This window comes from Sebastes fasciatus, chromosome 16 (genome assembly GCF_043250625.1).
Source record: "Sebastes fasciatus isolate fSebFas1 chromosome 16, fSebFas1.pri, whole genome shotgun sequence".
NCBI classification, from domain to species: domain Eukaryota; kingdom Metazoa; phylum Chordata; class Actinopteri; order Perciformes; family Sebastidae; genus Sebastes; species Sebastes fasciatus.
This window is the reverse complement of record NC_133810.1, coordinates 16982111-16998453: the sequence shown is the minus strand read 5'-3', so window position 1 is coordinate 16998453 and position 16343 is coordinate 16982111. Positions and strand designations below refer to the sequence as shown.

The window sequence follows — 16343 nt, the reverse complement described above, 5'->3', positions numbered from 1 at the left end:
CAATAGTTCATGAATATCTGTTAGCAACCTCAGTTTTATCTATTGTTTGTAATATAATGTAACACACAAACAAACATGCAAAAAAAAAACAACAGCTGTATCAGTTAAGAATTTCAAAATATTTTAGAAATTCAACAAAATTCAACCCCTAATCAACTTAACTTACTGAACCTGATTCCGAACTTAACCATAAAATAAATAGTTACCGTTATGGTGACCGTCCTCCACAGTATCTCTCCACAGTGCCATGAATAACAAACACGTATAGATTTGGTTTTGGAGCACAATTTAGCTTTATACATTATGGGGGTTGTATGTGGGCTTCAGACACGGGGGCTTCAGAGCTACGTATATCAAGAATGTATATCGTGCATACACACAGTACATTGTGGTATAGCTACTGTGGTCGGAAAATCAGAAGAAAAAAAAAATGCAGTCTTGAAAGGTTTCTCAGTAAAGCTAAATGCACACACATGTCTGCGGAAAAAAAAAAAGTTACTGAGAAACCAAATCAAGCAGGGTCCACTTAGTTTGGTCTGAAAACTACATTTCCAAAGTAAATTATCAAACAAATAATCAACACAGGAATACAAAATGATGTATAAAACTAGTATATACTCAAAAATATGTTAACATTTCCAACAGCCACTTCCTATGTGTGTGTGATGGCATCCAGTGGTTGTTAAGTGTTAGCCATTCAGCCCATGTGGTTTGTGGTTTAAGCCCCACTTTGTAAACTCAAGTGTCACTCTGTGGTACATGTGGACAACAGTGGTCTTTGATATAAAGCTGGCGGTCATTTGCAGCATCCACACTAAACGGCTACCTACAATAAAAGCAAGTCATTGGCCTTCTGGGAAAGAAATCCTAAATCACAGCTTTGACAGATAAAAAGACAGATTAAGGAAGGAAATCCGCCGAAACAGTTTTGTTTCTATGCAAATTCAATGTTTATTTACTGCCGCGTACAAGATATAATAGCTGGGACTTTATTAGAAAGACACAGCGAATATATAATATAATGCAAGAATGTCATAAAAGAAAAAGTAAATAACACAAGTGTGCAGTAACTGCACCATGCTCAATTCAGAGTCAAGTTAAATCAGCTTTTATTGTCAAATGTTAGAAACATAATGGTGAAATTGAATACATTTAATATACAAAAATAAAACCATTTTATATACAATAGCACAGAACCCACACTAGATATACACACACATTTGCACAATTGCCTGCAACTGTTTCGTAACTGCAGTTTGAAACTGACCACAACTGCAAGTAGAACACTTTGTAATGCTGCATCTAGCTAAGATAGGATGCAGTTTATAGCTCCACAAGTACTGAATGCAATTCATCAACTGTCATTGTGGCTATATATTAGGCTTTACATATTAATAATAATCTGTTTCGTATCTTTAAGTTCCATCACTGAGTTACACCTTGAAGTGGGGAATTGCTGTGTTGAAATCTCACGGTGTGTTACAGCTGTGTACTTGACTGGAGGAGGAGGGGGTTTGAACGGAGGCGGTTGATCCATCCTACAGAGAGAGAGAGAGCATAAATATTGACTGGCGGCATTGCTAGAAAGTTATCTGCAGATCATGTGCATCTATTGGAAAAAATAGGAGATATGAGGTTCAGCCAGTGCATGACCCTGAATAAGTGGTGTAGAGGATAGTTGCATGGATGGATAATGAGAGCTTTACCTCTCCTTCATAGTTTGTCTCATGTAGAGGAAGCCAGCCAAGGCGATCAATACCACGATTGGAACGATGATTAACAACAGATGACTCCGTTCACCACCTGAGGAGCAAATTCAGATCGGGGGAAAAGTGTAATTTTGGAGGACAGCGACAGCTAAAGATATTGATCAGCTTGCTCTGGTGAACACCCTGCAGACTCCCAACTCATATTGATAATAAATGTAAAGCTACAAAAGCGTTTTGCCTTGAGGCAGAAAAAAGTGTCTTTGCCATCCTCCCCCTCAGCTGGTCGCACCCAGAAGTTGACACTCCCTTTTTAACAAGATTTCTACCTTGAAAAGGCATCCAGCCTGAGGCTGAGAGAACTGGAATCGCCTCCACATGTGATGAAGATGCAGATGGTGAAGGCACAGAAGCTGTGGGCTGTTATTCATCTGCAGCTTTTCTGAAGGGGGTCTTTCCTGTTGAGCATTTAGCTCTGTTGTCTGTAGTTATTTGCTGCTTTTAAACCTTTTTTTTATTGTTTACTTTCCAGCAGTGCTGCTGCTCGCCTCACCTCGATAGCCACAAACAAAGCTAACCACACTGTTGGCAGGCAGGACCCCAGAGCAAATAATGTGCCCAAAACCATCTGAGAGTATCACTAAAAAGCCGATTTCAGGCAAACAAAGGGATGTTGGATGATTCAGGGTCTCAGACAAAGACTGGAAATGCATAATATAACGCATTACGGAGCATATATATATTTATTTTTCTCCCTAAACTGTATTTTATGGTAGATAATGGTCACAAATATCGATCCTTGAAATGTTCCAGTCATGGGACAGAAAAGGAGCAAAACAAGTATTTGCCAACATGGATCAATATGAAGTAATTATTACCTTCATCCTCAGTGACTATCGTTGTACTTCCCGTGCTCAGAGTTGCAACAGGATTGCCTCTCGTGGACTCATTCCTTGTCTCCGGTGTTGATCTGAACACCTTATTACCATAACTTAATGTTGTGGACAGATTGCTGGATGTGTTTACATTGGGAGTCGGGTTTATCTCCTGGTCAGTGGAGTGGTTAAAGTGATCGGGCTCCTTGTGTGTGCCAGGGGGTGACGTGAAACTGATATGTGTAGAATCTGTTAAAGAGGCCATGTGCTCTCCAGCTGTGACATTTCTGGCATTTGGATTATCATGCGTTACATCGGTGTCCATATTCGTGGTCCAAGTTGGTGATGTGGTAAGGTCGCTGTCTGCTGGCTCGATCAAACCCGCCTCAGTTACATTAGACTGCGCCGGTACTGTCACAAGATCTGAAAGTAGCAAAAAACAGGAAACTCCACAATAAATATGCTGTCAGCAACAATGTACTGTACTGTTTTGATGCTGCCACTGCATCAAAAACATATTTTCTTTTTGGAGCTCCACAGCTCTCACTTGTTAGAAAAAGAGATACCTGCCATGGAAAACTGCACATGGATTACAAAAACTGTAGCCTCTCCGTCACATAGGAATCTGTACATGTTAGCGGCATTCAATGTATTGGGAAATACGCTTAATCGCTGTCTTGCCAAGAGTTAAAGCTACTCTATACAATATCCAGAGCATTAAAATAGCATCAAACCACTATTTGCTATGTAAAGATATCCTGGAGTAATTTCTACCTGAGCAGAGAATGAAGTCACACTCCCGCTGTGTGTGTTGTAATCTGAGCTTCTCCATGCTTTGACATAGCCAAAACGGCTGCTGCACTGCTCTCATATGGTGGTTACAGCTGATAACGCCATCCCGAACAACATTGTTGTGAAACCAACAAGTTGTGGTTTCTACAGAGAGTTACGTGCTGGAACTATTTCTTATTTCTTCACCAGGTGCATTGACTTCCTGCGAGTCTCTGCTGGTTGCCTGGCAACTGCTCACGGCTAAGAAATAGTCCGGCACATAACCAAACAAGAAAACGACGAGTTGTCGGTGTTACGGCTTCGGTTTTTGTGTGCATTTCCTGAAATGTTGAACTATTCCTTTTAACAAGCTTCACATTAGAAAGTTGAATGTAGAACTAAGTAATACCCTACAAAACTTTATAATACCCAGTGCACAGTGAGTTGTCATTAAAACATGGACCAAGTTGGCATTTATGAGGACGCTCTGTGCATAATCAATAGGTAAAATAAGGCTCATTCAAGACTGTGAAACCATGGGCACAGATTCCTCAGGCAAAGGTGTGGGCATGAATTGCAAATTAACCAGTAGGGTGTATTTGTCTTCTTAAATAATAGGTACATTTAATCCGTAACTAATTGTTTTCTACCCTGCATATGCCCGTACATACTGTACACCAGGACAGATCCATCATTAATCTCAGCTCACATCCCCTACGAGCATATTAAATGCAATCCAATGCTGCAATGCAATGTGTTCTAATACAACACGTATCAAGCAGCTTATTTCAGTACTTTTCAAACCTTCATTAATTGGGCTGTACTACTCCAATCTGTCCAATAGATTGTGCTCTCACCCCATGTCACGATTCATGTTGAGACTCTGCTGAGTGTGATTGTTCTTGTGGTTTGAAAGTAGACAGAAGAGAAGAGCAGGAAGTCAGACTTCTGACGTCTGTGTGGCTTTGTGTCTTGAAATTCTCGTGAGAAACATGTACGCAGGAAGAGAAAATAAACAGCCGGGGATTAAATTTCCTGCTTAAGCACAGCCCATTCACAGCAGCCACATCACCAGTGGGGGCAGACAACAGGCAGTCTGGTTGTTTAGCACAATTTAAAACTGTGCATACTGTTTTAGTTAAGCTTGGCTCAGTATTCACCCGAATCCCACGGGGCAATTGATTTGCAGCAAATAATTACGAGTTTCACTCTTAAAGTTTTGTAGTACCCAATTTATTCAGCTACTGGTGCGTTCTCATAACATGGCTGGCAGCTTCAAAATCCTTTGAATCTCTCGCTTTCCTTTCAGCTAATTAAAAATTAAAATTGAGTGAGCTCCAGTATAATAACAAAAGTCAAGTATCAGCTCTTTGGTCCAGTGCAGTTTATTAAGTCACTCAGTCTCTCGGGCCCTCTACTAGATTGTTAATCCAGCCCTGAGGAAATGCTGAAATTGAGTGCCACACAAAGAGAGAAATAGCAGCAGAGAAATGGAAAGGCTCACCTGTCCTTAAGCTTGTGGTTGCTGTTAGCACCGTGACGACAAACTCTTTATGCAGACTTTTGTTTCCTGTGTTGACAGTCAGTGTATAAACCCCTGTGTGAGCATCAGTCACACACCAGAGCGCCAGAGATTCATTCTCTGACACCAGCGTCTTGTTCTAGGGCAAAACAAGATTACGTAGCATATAAATACCTTTTTCATTTTGAGAAGATTTCTTTTTGTTTTGTAGGTTTTTGATGTCGGAAGGTAATCGACTCATCCTGATGTTGGATGAATGAAATGAAATTCATTCAATCTCAGTTACCTTGGCCCACTTGTACGTTGCATCAGGGAATGCTCGGCAGCGAATGGTCACATTTTCTCCCGTGTGGACCTCGACAACGCCGTCCGCGTCGCACATTATTTTAACATCATCTAACAGAGAGAAAATGTGAGATTAATTTTGGATTGACAACACAATGACGCTTATGTAAAAAAACATCTGAATGCAGCAAACGACTGCTTTCCGAAAAAGATTACTGTTAGACGCAATACACATGAACAGCACCTCCTGTAATTGTCCTCTGCCTCTATTTAGTTCATAACACCCCTTCAGCTTGCTTACAGCTGAAAAGAAGGTAAGGGTGTCATTGGACAAGTGACTGATGGGGGGGGAAAAAATAGGCCAAACAGAGGGAAGAAAATACATCTACGTCTCATGGTGAACAAAGCTCTGAGATGTTCTTGCAATTATTACATACATTTGCTCAGAAGTAAATAACTGCTGAGATTGGCAGAGGAGCGGAGCTCTGATGCAATCAGGAGCAACATGAAATATATGCATTGGACAATAAGATGGAAAGTTACTGCACATCTCTATCCAAATATGAAATCCTGTGAAAACTGCAGGACGTATAGGTGTGGCTTCGTCTTACCTTTGATCTCTAGCTCTGTTTCTCTCCTGATGGACCCCAGAGGAAAAGTTGCAAAGTCACAACCATAGACACCACTGTCCTGTTTAGTTACCCCATAAAGGTGTAGATGCGAACCAAATCTGTTGGTGTTCTCGATCTGCATTGTGACGTTAGGCCAAAACAGATGGATTCCATAAATTCGGTCGAACAGAGCCAGCTTTGTTTTTTTGTTCTTGCTCCATTCAATGCTGGCGATCTTGAGGTCGGTACTGTTTTTTACAGTGCAGGTTAAGGTAACGTTCTGGCCCTCTACCGCCTCCATCTTTTCATTATGGAACACCTCATCATCTCGGAGCCCTGTCAAGCACATCAGATAGCATTGGAAGCAAGAATAGTGAGGAGACAAAAATCACTCGCACTTTGAAGTCGATATTACAGACTGCAATCCGCCGGGATGCAGGCAGATACAACCACAGCATTATACCGAGGCAGCTTGTCACACCAGAAGCCAATACACATTTCAAACCCATGGTGAATATTTCATCGCTACATGAGCCACGGCACATGTGGTCCAGGATTACCTTGTATAATAGAGGCAAGGAGCAGGAGAGAGAAGGCCGTTCCCAGGGCACCTCCAGCCATGTTTGAGCTCCCCAAACTCATTACGATCAATCAAGCTGAATCCATTGAGGGATTCAGCAAAAGACAGACAGAGCAGACTGTCGGCTGAGGTTAGAGAGTGGGGTAGACACTGTGAAACAGAGAACAGGAAGACCTTTTTTCACAGGAAGCCACACAGAGCAAGTTGTATGTGTCAGCGCTGTTAGCTTTTGCGGTGAAAACCTCCAGTGCAAAGCAGGTACTCTCACTAGATGCAAATCGCTGCAGTGCTTATTTATTCTTTTAGTCGGGAATAACTAACAGTAAGCAGATAATTAACTCATTTGATTTTCAGATTACATCACTGATGATCTAAATCATCCAGGAAGAAACATACCAAGGGAGCACACAAACACACGCAAGACTGAGAAATGAATCAATGTTCTATTGAATAAACTTCTCTTTTATTAATTAATTCCAAACATGCTCAGGTTGAAAATTAAAGTTAAATGAAGTTATTTGTATAATGAATACACTTAACAGGTGTCCTTGGGTGTCCAGAAAGGCGCCACTAAATAAAATGTATTATTATTATTATTATTAACCCTCAAATAAAAATAGATTCTTGCAGGCACATCCCAAACACATGAAGACATAAACTGTACACACACCTGTCACGGTTTTGTATATATGATGAGCATGTAGATGTATTTTAGCTCCATCTGTTGGTCCACTGGTGAACACAAGGGGTGGGTGACCGCTCCCTTTGGTACCCCCATGTTTGAACAAACTGCAGCAAAATGCCTTCTTTGATGCCCCTATGGTAGATAAAACATGATAACGTGCCCTCCAGGGCGCCCTTCCAGTAGAGAAGATGTGATGCAATGTCCTCTAGGGTGCCCTTCCAGTAGAGAAAATGTGATGCAGTGCCCTTCCAGTAGAGAAAATGTGATGCAGTGCCCTTCCAGTAGAGAAAACGTGATGCAGTGCCCTTCCAGTAGAGAAAACATTATGCAGTGCCCTTCCAGTAGAGAAAACGTGATGCAGTGCTCCAGTGAAGAAAACATGATGAAGTGCCCTCTAGGGTGCCCTTCCAGTGAAGAAAACATGATAAAGTGTCCTCTAGGGTGCCCTTCCAATAGAGAAAACATGATGCAATACCCTCCAGGGCGCCCTTCCAGTGAAGAAAACATTATACAGTGCCCTCTAGGGTGCCCTTCCAGTAGTGAAAACTTGATGTAGTACCTTCCAGGGCGCCCTTCCAGTAGAGAAAACGTGATGCAGTAATCCAGTGAAGAAAACATGATAAAGTGCCCTCTAAGGTGCCCTTCCAGTGAAGAAAACGTGATGTAGTGCCCTAGGGTGCCCTTCCAGTAGTGAAACCATGATGCAGTGTCCTCTAGTTGGCTCTTCCAGTAGAGAAAACACGATGCAGTGCCCTCTAGGGTGCCCTTCCAGTAGTGAAAACATGATGTAGTGCCCTCTAGGGTGCCCTTCCAGTAGAGAAAACATGATGCAGTGTCCTCTAGGTGGCCCTTCCAGTAGTGAAAACATGATGCAGTGCCCTCTAGGGTGCCCTTCCAGTAGAGAAAATGTGATACAGTGCCCTCTAGGGGGCCCTTCCAGTGGAGAAAATGTGATGCAGTGCCCTCTAGTGTGCCCTTACAGTAGTGAAAACATGATGCAGTGCCTTCTAGGGGGCCCTTCCAGTGGAGAAAATGTGATGCAGTGTCCTCTAGGTGGCCCTTCCAGTAGTGAAAACATGATGCAGTGCCCTCTAGGGTGCCCTTCCAGTAGAGAAAATGTGATACAGTGCCCTCTAGGGGGCCCTTCCAGTGGAGAAAATGTGATGCAGTGCCCTCTAGTGTGCCCTTCCAGTAGTGAAAACATGATGCAGTGCCCTCTAGGGTGCCCTTCCAGTAGAGAAAATGTGATACAGTGCCCTCTAGGGGGCCCTTCCAGTGGAGAAAATGTGATGCAGTGCCCTCTAGTGTGCCCTTACAGTAACGAAAACGTGATGCAGTGCCCTCTATAGGTGGCCCTTACAGTGGTGAAAACGTGATGCAGTGTCCTCTAGGGTGGCCTTAAAATGGAGAAAACATAATGCAGTGCCATATAGGCCGCCCTACATGCTAGAAAACTTTTTGTGCACTGTTGCTCCACCGCATTCAGCTGGTGCCCTTTTTCATTTTTTTTGCCCCTGTCACTCATACAGCCTGGGTCCGCCACTGGGTTGGTCAATACATACTCAACCGACAATACAATCTAGAAATCTTCTCATTTGTTTTTTCTTCTTTTCAAGGTGAGGCACTAACTAAACTAGCTAAAGACGATACGTCTGAAAAATGTGATAAATTAATTGCTTGATATCATCTGGCCTTCAGATGACAGCCTTGTTTTGCCCTCTGTGCTTGTTAGTGGTTAATGTCTCAGAGCAGAACTTAACCGCAAAGCTTTTTCATGCTTGCACTGGGATAAAGAGATAAAAGGAAAATATTACACAAGTAATTGGCAATTCTGGCGAATGGGAGTCTATTACTCCAATTAAATGATTTGTTTACACCATCCTTTAGAGACGAGCAACATTATTCCTGTAAGACATTATGTCACAACACTGGACTTCTAATGCATAAATTAATTCTTGAAGGAATTGAATCATTTGTGTGTCTGCAGCTTCAAGAGCGGGAAGGCTTGATGTAACTGTAATTAGCACAGATCAGAAGAATAAACTGGCAAATCTGTTTGAATCTTCTAACCAGAGGCTACGTCTTTGTTCATATCTAATGGGCTAAGAAAATGCTGATAATTAGTTTAATAGATTTTGGAGAAATGTTCTTCAGGGATATAAGATAAACCTGTTGATATACATATTACAATACAATAGGTGGTAGCAGTATCTATTTCCATTAGCCAATAAAAAAAATTTGTATCACAAAATGCTGTTATCCAAACAGCTTGTCCATCTGTCATTCTTTGCATTTCCATCAAAAAAAATTAGCTCTCCCATTCATTTATTATGAGTACTCCCTGTAGACCCTGCAATGCATTTAGATGATTGATAACTTCACAGTCATATGACCTTTTATAACTTAAATTGGGGCTCAGAGGAGTGACGGATTTCTATCAGTATTCTGCCAGTGTTGTATCAAAGTGTAACGGGACCTTGCTGCATTGCTCCATTTGATAACGGCAGCATCACTCCCTCGAGGGAGTTGTGGAAATCTCAAGGATTTCTGACAGAAAGTAACATCTCCGTGACTACCTCATCTAGTTGCCCACAAATAATGATGAGAGCAAAATGTAAGGCATTTGGACGATAAGTATATTTTAGCTCGTAATGGCTTCCCAGTGTTCCAGACCGAAAAGTATAACTGTTCTCATTCACAATTAAATAATAATGGAAGAAAATGAATTACTTGCTCTTGGTAGACTCTGTTCTGTTTGGTGTGATTAGAAGGAAAAGAGTGCTGTGATCTGCGGGTGCCCCCTGCACTTTCTGCACACACTAATAGATCCACGCCGGAGGCTACATGGGAACTCCCTGTGACCTGCACCAAATTGCACTTTTTGCAGCATATTGCACCAGAACACTTAATTGTCAACTCTACGTCTAGATATTTGTATTGTGTGCGTTTGTGTGTTTCGCTGACCTCGAGGGGGATGTGTGACCACACGTTCTGCACTGCTCATTTAGCCGCTTTCACAGCTCCGTTTTGCTGTGAGCGCAGTGTTATCTTTGTGAACGAGTGTGATTTTTAGAGGCAATGCATTATTAAAATCTGGGCATGTTTTACAGATTGTCAGACTACAAACCAGTTAGAGCCCTCAGAGACTACTTCAATGTACTGCTGCTAAATATAACAAAGAGTGTAACCTATACCACTTTCACATTCTCAACCCTTCTGACAAAAGATAATGAACATGCACTTCAGAGTATTGATCATGGTACATAAGAGATCTGGATCTGAATGATCTAATGACTTTAAAGGTGGCATGACTTATGGCTGAGTGAGCAAGTTGATGTATGGTGATTACTATATTGGAAAACTGTATAATAGGAACCTGTGTTAACATTTCATGCCGGAGCTGAGCAGTATCAGAACCTTACCTCTGAAAATCCCAGATGGGTGGAATTCAATCCCAATTCATCCTTTTACCTTGTCTGCTCTTGTCCCTCAAAGCATTCCTACTGAAAAACAGATGAGGAGTGGGCACATTTCCTGTTTTTCAATGCAACGCCATTCAGGACTAAGACTTTAGATAACTAGAATGGCACTCGGAGAGCGCAGATCTCCGCCCCCACCTCTCCGTTCAGCTTGCGCCATCATCCACGTGTATTTTTGCTTATGTTGAGATCAGCTGTACGTAGCGGAGCATCGTAAAACACTTCATTCAAACTGGACAGGAATAAAATAAAACTCACCTCAACCGTCGTCGTTACTCTTTCCTACAATCAACAAGTGGGCTTTGGTCGAACTCAAATGTAATTGCACGGAGTTCAATGTGAAAAAACGCTGATTCTACAGTTGTTCCCCTCAACCCCCCACTCTCTCTCTGTCTCTCTCTCTGAAGGAAAGAGGCGGGGTCATGCGTCATCAACGTGTCATCAGTTACACTGCGCATTTGTGTTATACTCAGAGGTCTTAATGTTCTGGCTGATCGGAATCCTCCAAAAAATGTCATTCAAATCCATCACGGACTTTTGGAGTAATCCTGTTAAAGGAAAAACCAACAAACCAACAAACCAATAGACCAAAAAAACAAATCTTTTGGGTGAACGAACTGAACCGAATCACTTCCTGAAAAGAGTTGTTCATTTCTCAGTTCAGTTGAGCTCTCAATTTGCGAGCGAACGTGCAGCCAGGGACTCACTGAGTGAGTGATTCAAGTCAATTGTTCGCAGGCGGTATGGCGTGTGTTGTGTTCAGGAGAGCAAATACACCGCTGATTAGGGTAGGGTTGCTAAAACACCAAGAAACAATGTACATATAATGTGACAGTTTTGATAAAAATGTAAATAGTTTTAGTTTTTTCTGTGTAATAGAGACTTTATGAATAGAGATTTTTTTTTTTTTTTTCAGATAGATTGTGATAGTGCCAATGTTAAAATGTTCTGATGGGGATTCTTTTTTCCGACAATGACTAAATAACTCAGCTATTTATATCATGCATGTAAAGCAATGTTAGATTCTTAATAGGTTTGTCAAAATTAGGGTATGCAGGATATTGTGTAATTTTAAAGACCGTTATTGAACAACACTAGTCTATACTGCCATGCTAGTGGCTATCTGAGGCTGCACTTTGGTTCAACAGTGCTTTGAGCTAAATGCCAAAATCATTATGCTAAAATGCTTATAATGACAATATTCATGCTGATGTCTGGCAGGTGAAGGTTCATTAGTTTAACGTGTCAGCATGCTAACATTCCCTACTTCACTGGTTCCCAACCTGGGGTCTGGGTCCCTCTTAGGTGGGCACCAAAGATCATTGGGAGTGCGCCAGGATTTGTCTGCTCTGAGGTTGTCAAAATTAGATTTGCACATGTATAACTAAAATCATAATAACACACTTACTGGATATTTTATACAAATTATTTTAAAAGAATGTCTTTGCTATTTAGTGGGCCACGTTCTGCAGATAAAGAACAGGCTATTAGTATTATACTTTTTGTAAAATTTATTTTTCTTAGATACAAGCCCCCCCGGCTTCAAGAAAAAATAGGTTGGGAACTACTGCCCTAATTAGTACTAAGCAGAAAGTACAGCTGAGGTTGATGGAATTATTAGTTTTGCTGGTATTTTGTTATGAATCAAAGTATTGTACAGATTTAAATGTTGACCTGATGGTGGTGCTGATTGGAAAGTCAGGGGATTGACAGGGTCATCAGGCTTCATCCTCTGGAGACCATGAATGTCTGTACAAAATGTCATGGCAATCCATCCAATATTTGCTGTTCACTATAACTTAAAGAGCCAAGCGTGGCTAAAATGATTTTGCTTTTAACCCTCACCCTAACCTTTTGACCAGTGATGCTACTTCAAATTTCAGGGAGTTTACAAAAATCATGTTCTGGGAACCTTGAATACCCGCACCACAGTCAGTATTGAGCAATCTTGCATCTTTGGAATCTCAACATCTTGGACCAATGTGACAAAGAAACAGAAAAAAACAACATCACCCTCGTCCTTAGGCTGAACTGCAAGTTAGGTCAAAAGAAGGCATGTGTTGGAAGGGGGACCCATGAAATTTGGGGTCTTTTATTACTGCCCTTACTTTGAAGGAGGGCTTTTACCCATCCAGAAAATCACACATTTACAAAGATTGTTTTCACCTCTTTCACCTTTCCTCAATTGTTCCTTTTATGTCGTGTCTCCTGTTTTCCTCATCAGTCACCCCCCAATATTTGGGAAATAGTTCAGTGTTTCTTTTGAAGAATAAATGGATGGGTACAAATAACAAGGACAGCAACGGCTGAGCAACTTAAAAACTCTGAACAACATCAAACTTTCTGAAAGTATGACATTTTTTTGGAGACCAACAGGAGTGGGAGCCAGCGAGAGTGAGTGAGGGAGAGACAATTCGAGAGAGCCCATTGTGGTGGATAAAAATGAGTTTTATAACTTGTCAGGATTGTACACAATGGGGCGCTGAATTAATGGTTTAAGATGAAGAATAGCGTATGGGGGTGGGTTAGCAAAAACAGAAATGTTACAATTTATTCATTATTCATTTACGCGCCCACCTTGTAGGAAAAAAAATGACAGCAATGAGAAGCAACACTAGAAAACTGTAATGAATTGAACAGTAAAATAACCAACAAGAGGATGTTGCTATTATAATAATAATAATAATAATATCTTGGATTTATATATTCATGAAACCCAAGGACGCTTAACAAAGACATAAATAAATACAACAAATGTAACAGTAGCTAGAGGCCATAGGCCTTGGTGAAGAGGTGGGTTTTGAGGAGTCTTTTGAAGGTGTCCAGAGATGGTGCGTTGCGGAGCTCTATGGGGAGAGAGTTCCAAAGTGTGGGGGCTGTCACACTGAAGGCTCTGTCCCCAAAAGTTCTCATTCTTGTGTGAGGGACGGAGAGCTGACCCGTGCCTGAGGATCTAAGGTTCCGGGGCTGTGTGTAAGGGTGGAGGAGGTCAGATAGGTACTGAGGAGCCAGGGCGTTGAGGGATTTGTAGGTGAGGAGGAGGATTTTGTAGGTGATGCGGGACTTGACCGGGAGCCAGTGGAGGTGGATGAGGGTGGGGGTGATGTGCTGCCAGGGCTTGGTGCGGGTGAGAACCCTGGCAGCCGAGTTTTGCACATACTGGAGCCTGTCCAGGGCTTTGCTGGGAACCCCGGACAGAACTCCATTGCAGTAGTCCAAACGGGAGGTGACGAAAGCGTGGATGAGGGTTTCTGCCACAGAGTCAGAGAGTGATTGCCGGAGACGTGAGATGTTTTTGAGGTGGAAGAAGGCAGATTTGGTGATGAACCTGATATGAGATTGGAATGATAGTGTTGGGTCCAGGATGACACCCAGGTTGCGGACTTCCGAGGATGGGGAGAAGGAACAGCCATCAACATCCAGGTGGAGATCTCCAACCTTCCGGAGCAGGGCCTTGGGAGCCACAACCATGAGCTCGGTTTTGTTGCTGTTTAGTTTTAAGAAGTTAGATGACATCCAGAATTTTATTGCATGTAGGCAGTTTACAAGTGACTGTGGGGGTAGCTGGGTGGATGGTTTGGTGCTGAGATATAGTTGTGTGTCGTCAGCATATGAATGAAAGCTGAGACCGTGGTGGCGGATGATCTGACCAAGGGGGAGCATGTAGATGGTGAAGAGGAGGGGTCCCAGCACAGAGCCTTGAGGTACGCCATGGTTGACTGGGGCCGGGGTGGAACTGGAGTCTCTGATGGTGACAAACTGTTTTCTGTTTGTGAGGTAGGACTGAAACCAAGAGAGAGCTGAACCGGTGAGGCCAAGGTAGTCAGATAGGCGGGTGAGGAGGATGGTGTGGGAGACTGTGTCGAAGGCAGCTGAGAGGTCCAGGAGGATGAGGATGCTGATGTGACCAGAATCTGCAGCGATGAGGAGGTCATTTGTGATTTTGATGAGGGTGGTCTCTGTGCTGTGGTGTGGTCTGAAGCCAGATTGAAACGTTTCGTAGAGCTCATGGTTGGCTATATGTTGATGGAGTTGGGCGGCCACTGCTCTTTCCAGAATTTTGCTCAGGAAAGGAAGGTTGGAGATCGGTCGGTAGTTGTTGCTGTCATCCCGGTCCAGACCTGGCTTTTTGAGGATGGGAGTGACTGATGCCATCTTGAGGCTGTCGGGTACAAGACCAGATGCCAAGGAGGAGTTGATGATGTTCACCATAATGGGGCACAGGGCAGGTAGGCACGCCTTGACCAAGGCTGTGGGCATGGGGTCCAGAGAACAGGTGGAGGCTTTGGCCTTAGTGACCAACTTTGCGACCTGAGGAGCACATACAGGGGAGAAGAAGGAGAGGGAGCACTATTCAAATAATTCTACTCATGGTTGCACTGAATTGAATATCGAGGCGTGAAACATGAGAATTAGTCAGCCTCTTTTCATTCAGTGGCGCTAAAAAATATTCAACTGAAAGTTTTTTTTGTTTTTTTTTGTGATGTCAATCTGGTGAATAAAAAATATTTCTGTGAATGTGATTCTAATATTCAGCTGATGCTATTATAACTAGTTATAGTAGAATATGAAAGAAAGTGACCCAGCTGCAACATAATATGATGTTCTTTGAGTGCAACGTGTAGACGAGTGCATAAATTAATATAAATTACATTATTATACATCGTCATACATCATCAGTTGGTTTGTTTGAGGATGTTATCAATTATGGCCAATCATATGAGCTCCTCTGCCTCTTTCAAAATCATACATGTAGTATGATACCCCTAGATTTGATTCACTGAGGACAAACCAAAAAATGCAGCAAATCTAGCAACTTTAAGACAATGACTACTTAAATAGTTTACCCAATAAAAATAGATGGATTTAATTGGGTGGGTGATGTAATTTTTAGTTTGAGGTCACTCCCTTTCTTACCACGTACTCTCCTGTTTTCACTCCCTCTCTTACAGATAAGCTCATCATAAAACTATACTTAGAAACGCACGATTGGTTGTCTGAGAGCAAATCGGTGTTCTTTAAAAGCCATCAAAATGCCAGCTTAGAGCCGATAATCCCCAATTATCCTCTGGACATGAATAAAATATCTCTATCAAACAAAGCACACAGGGTGAAGGAAAGTGAATGTGTTGGCAACGTAGGAATTTTTGAATGCACAAATGTTGTGTTTTTCCCCACCCCTTTGCTGTTCTGCACAACAAAAGGAATGGCATCCAGCCACTTTCCTCCAGTGGTGAAGAGGAGTTTATTTGTGGTATATCTAAAATTGTTTTCTGAGCTTGTGAAGCTAAACAAACAACAGCTTCAAGTCAGATTTCCTCTCTGTGAAAGCCGTTAAATTCTCTTGTTTATCTTAATTCTCTTTATTTCCGTTTAGTCCCTCTAGGGGGAGAGATGTGCTCCTCTTTTTTACGGTCTCATGCATTTACACTGATCTCTCTGACAGCACAAATAGCTTTTGGAAATTTGTTGCGACTTGCACTTTTAGTTATCAGGACAATTTACCTTTAAAGTGCCTCAACAAGCGGGCCAGATTCTGTGTGACATGAAAAGAGAATCCAAAGTAATGGATTTTGTTAATTTTTGCTGTAGTATACGGTGATGTCTCAGGGCTGCTTGCTTGAATGCAACTTCAGTGTATTGAGGAACCCAACCGATGAGAACCTCAGGCCCCAACTGTTCGCTCCTATTGTGATATACACTGCTCCATCCCATGTTCGACGCCTCACTCCAACTTGTACTTTTCCCCTTCGGCAGTCTGTTGAATGCCATCCATTGATCAGGGTTGAATGTGCCTCAACTCATGAGACAGTCCTACCACCATAGGCG

General features: G+C 42.2%; 1 protein-coding gene across 2 annotated transcripts; it reads right to left on the bottom strand.

Moving 5' to 3' along the window:
• Positions 1-1085: 1085 nt before the first annotated feature.
• On the bottom strand, positions 1086-6542 carry LOC141752913 (uncharacterized). 2 transcript variants are annotated; one of them, XM_074611180.1, is made up of 7 exons: positions 6331-6542; positions 5771-6106; positions 5161-5270; positions 4857-5013; positions 2585-3004; positions 1707-1803; positions 1086-1538 (listed from the first exon to the last, which is right to left on the bottom strand). In XM_074611180.1, the coding sequence occupies exons 1-7, from the start codon at positions 6410-6412 to the stop codon at positions 1385-1387; spliced, it is 1356 nt and encodes a 451-aa protein (XP_074467281.1). In that variant the 5' UTR covers positions 6413-6542; the 3' UTR covers positions 1086-1384. The 2 variants fall into 2 exon arrangements, with proteins under 2 accessions (XP_074467281.1, XP_074467279.1); XM_074611178.1 differs by lacking the exons at positions 4857-5013; positions 5161-5270 and having other exon boundaries at positions 6331-6535.
• Positions 6543-16343: the final 9801 nt, after the last annotated feature.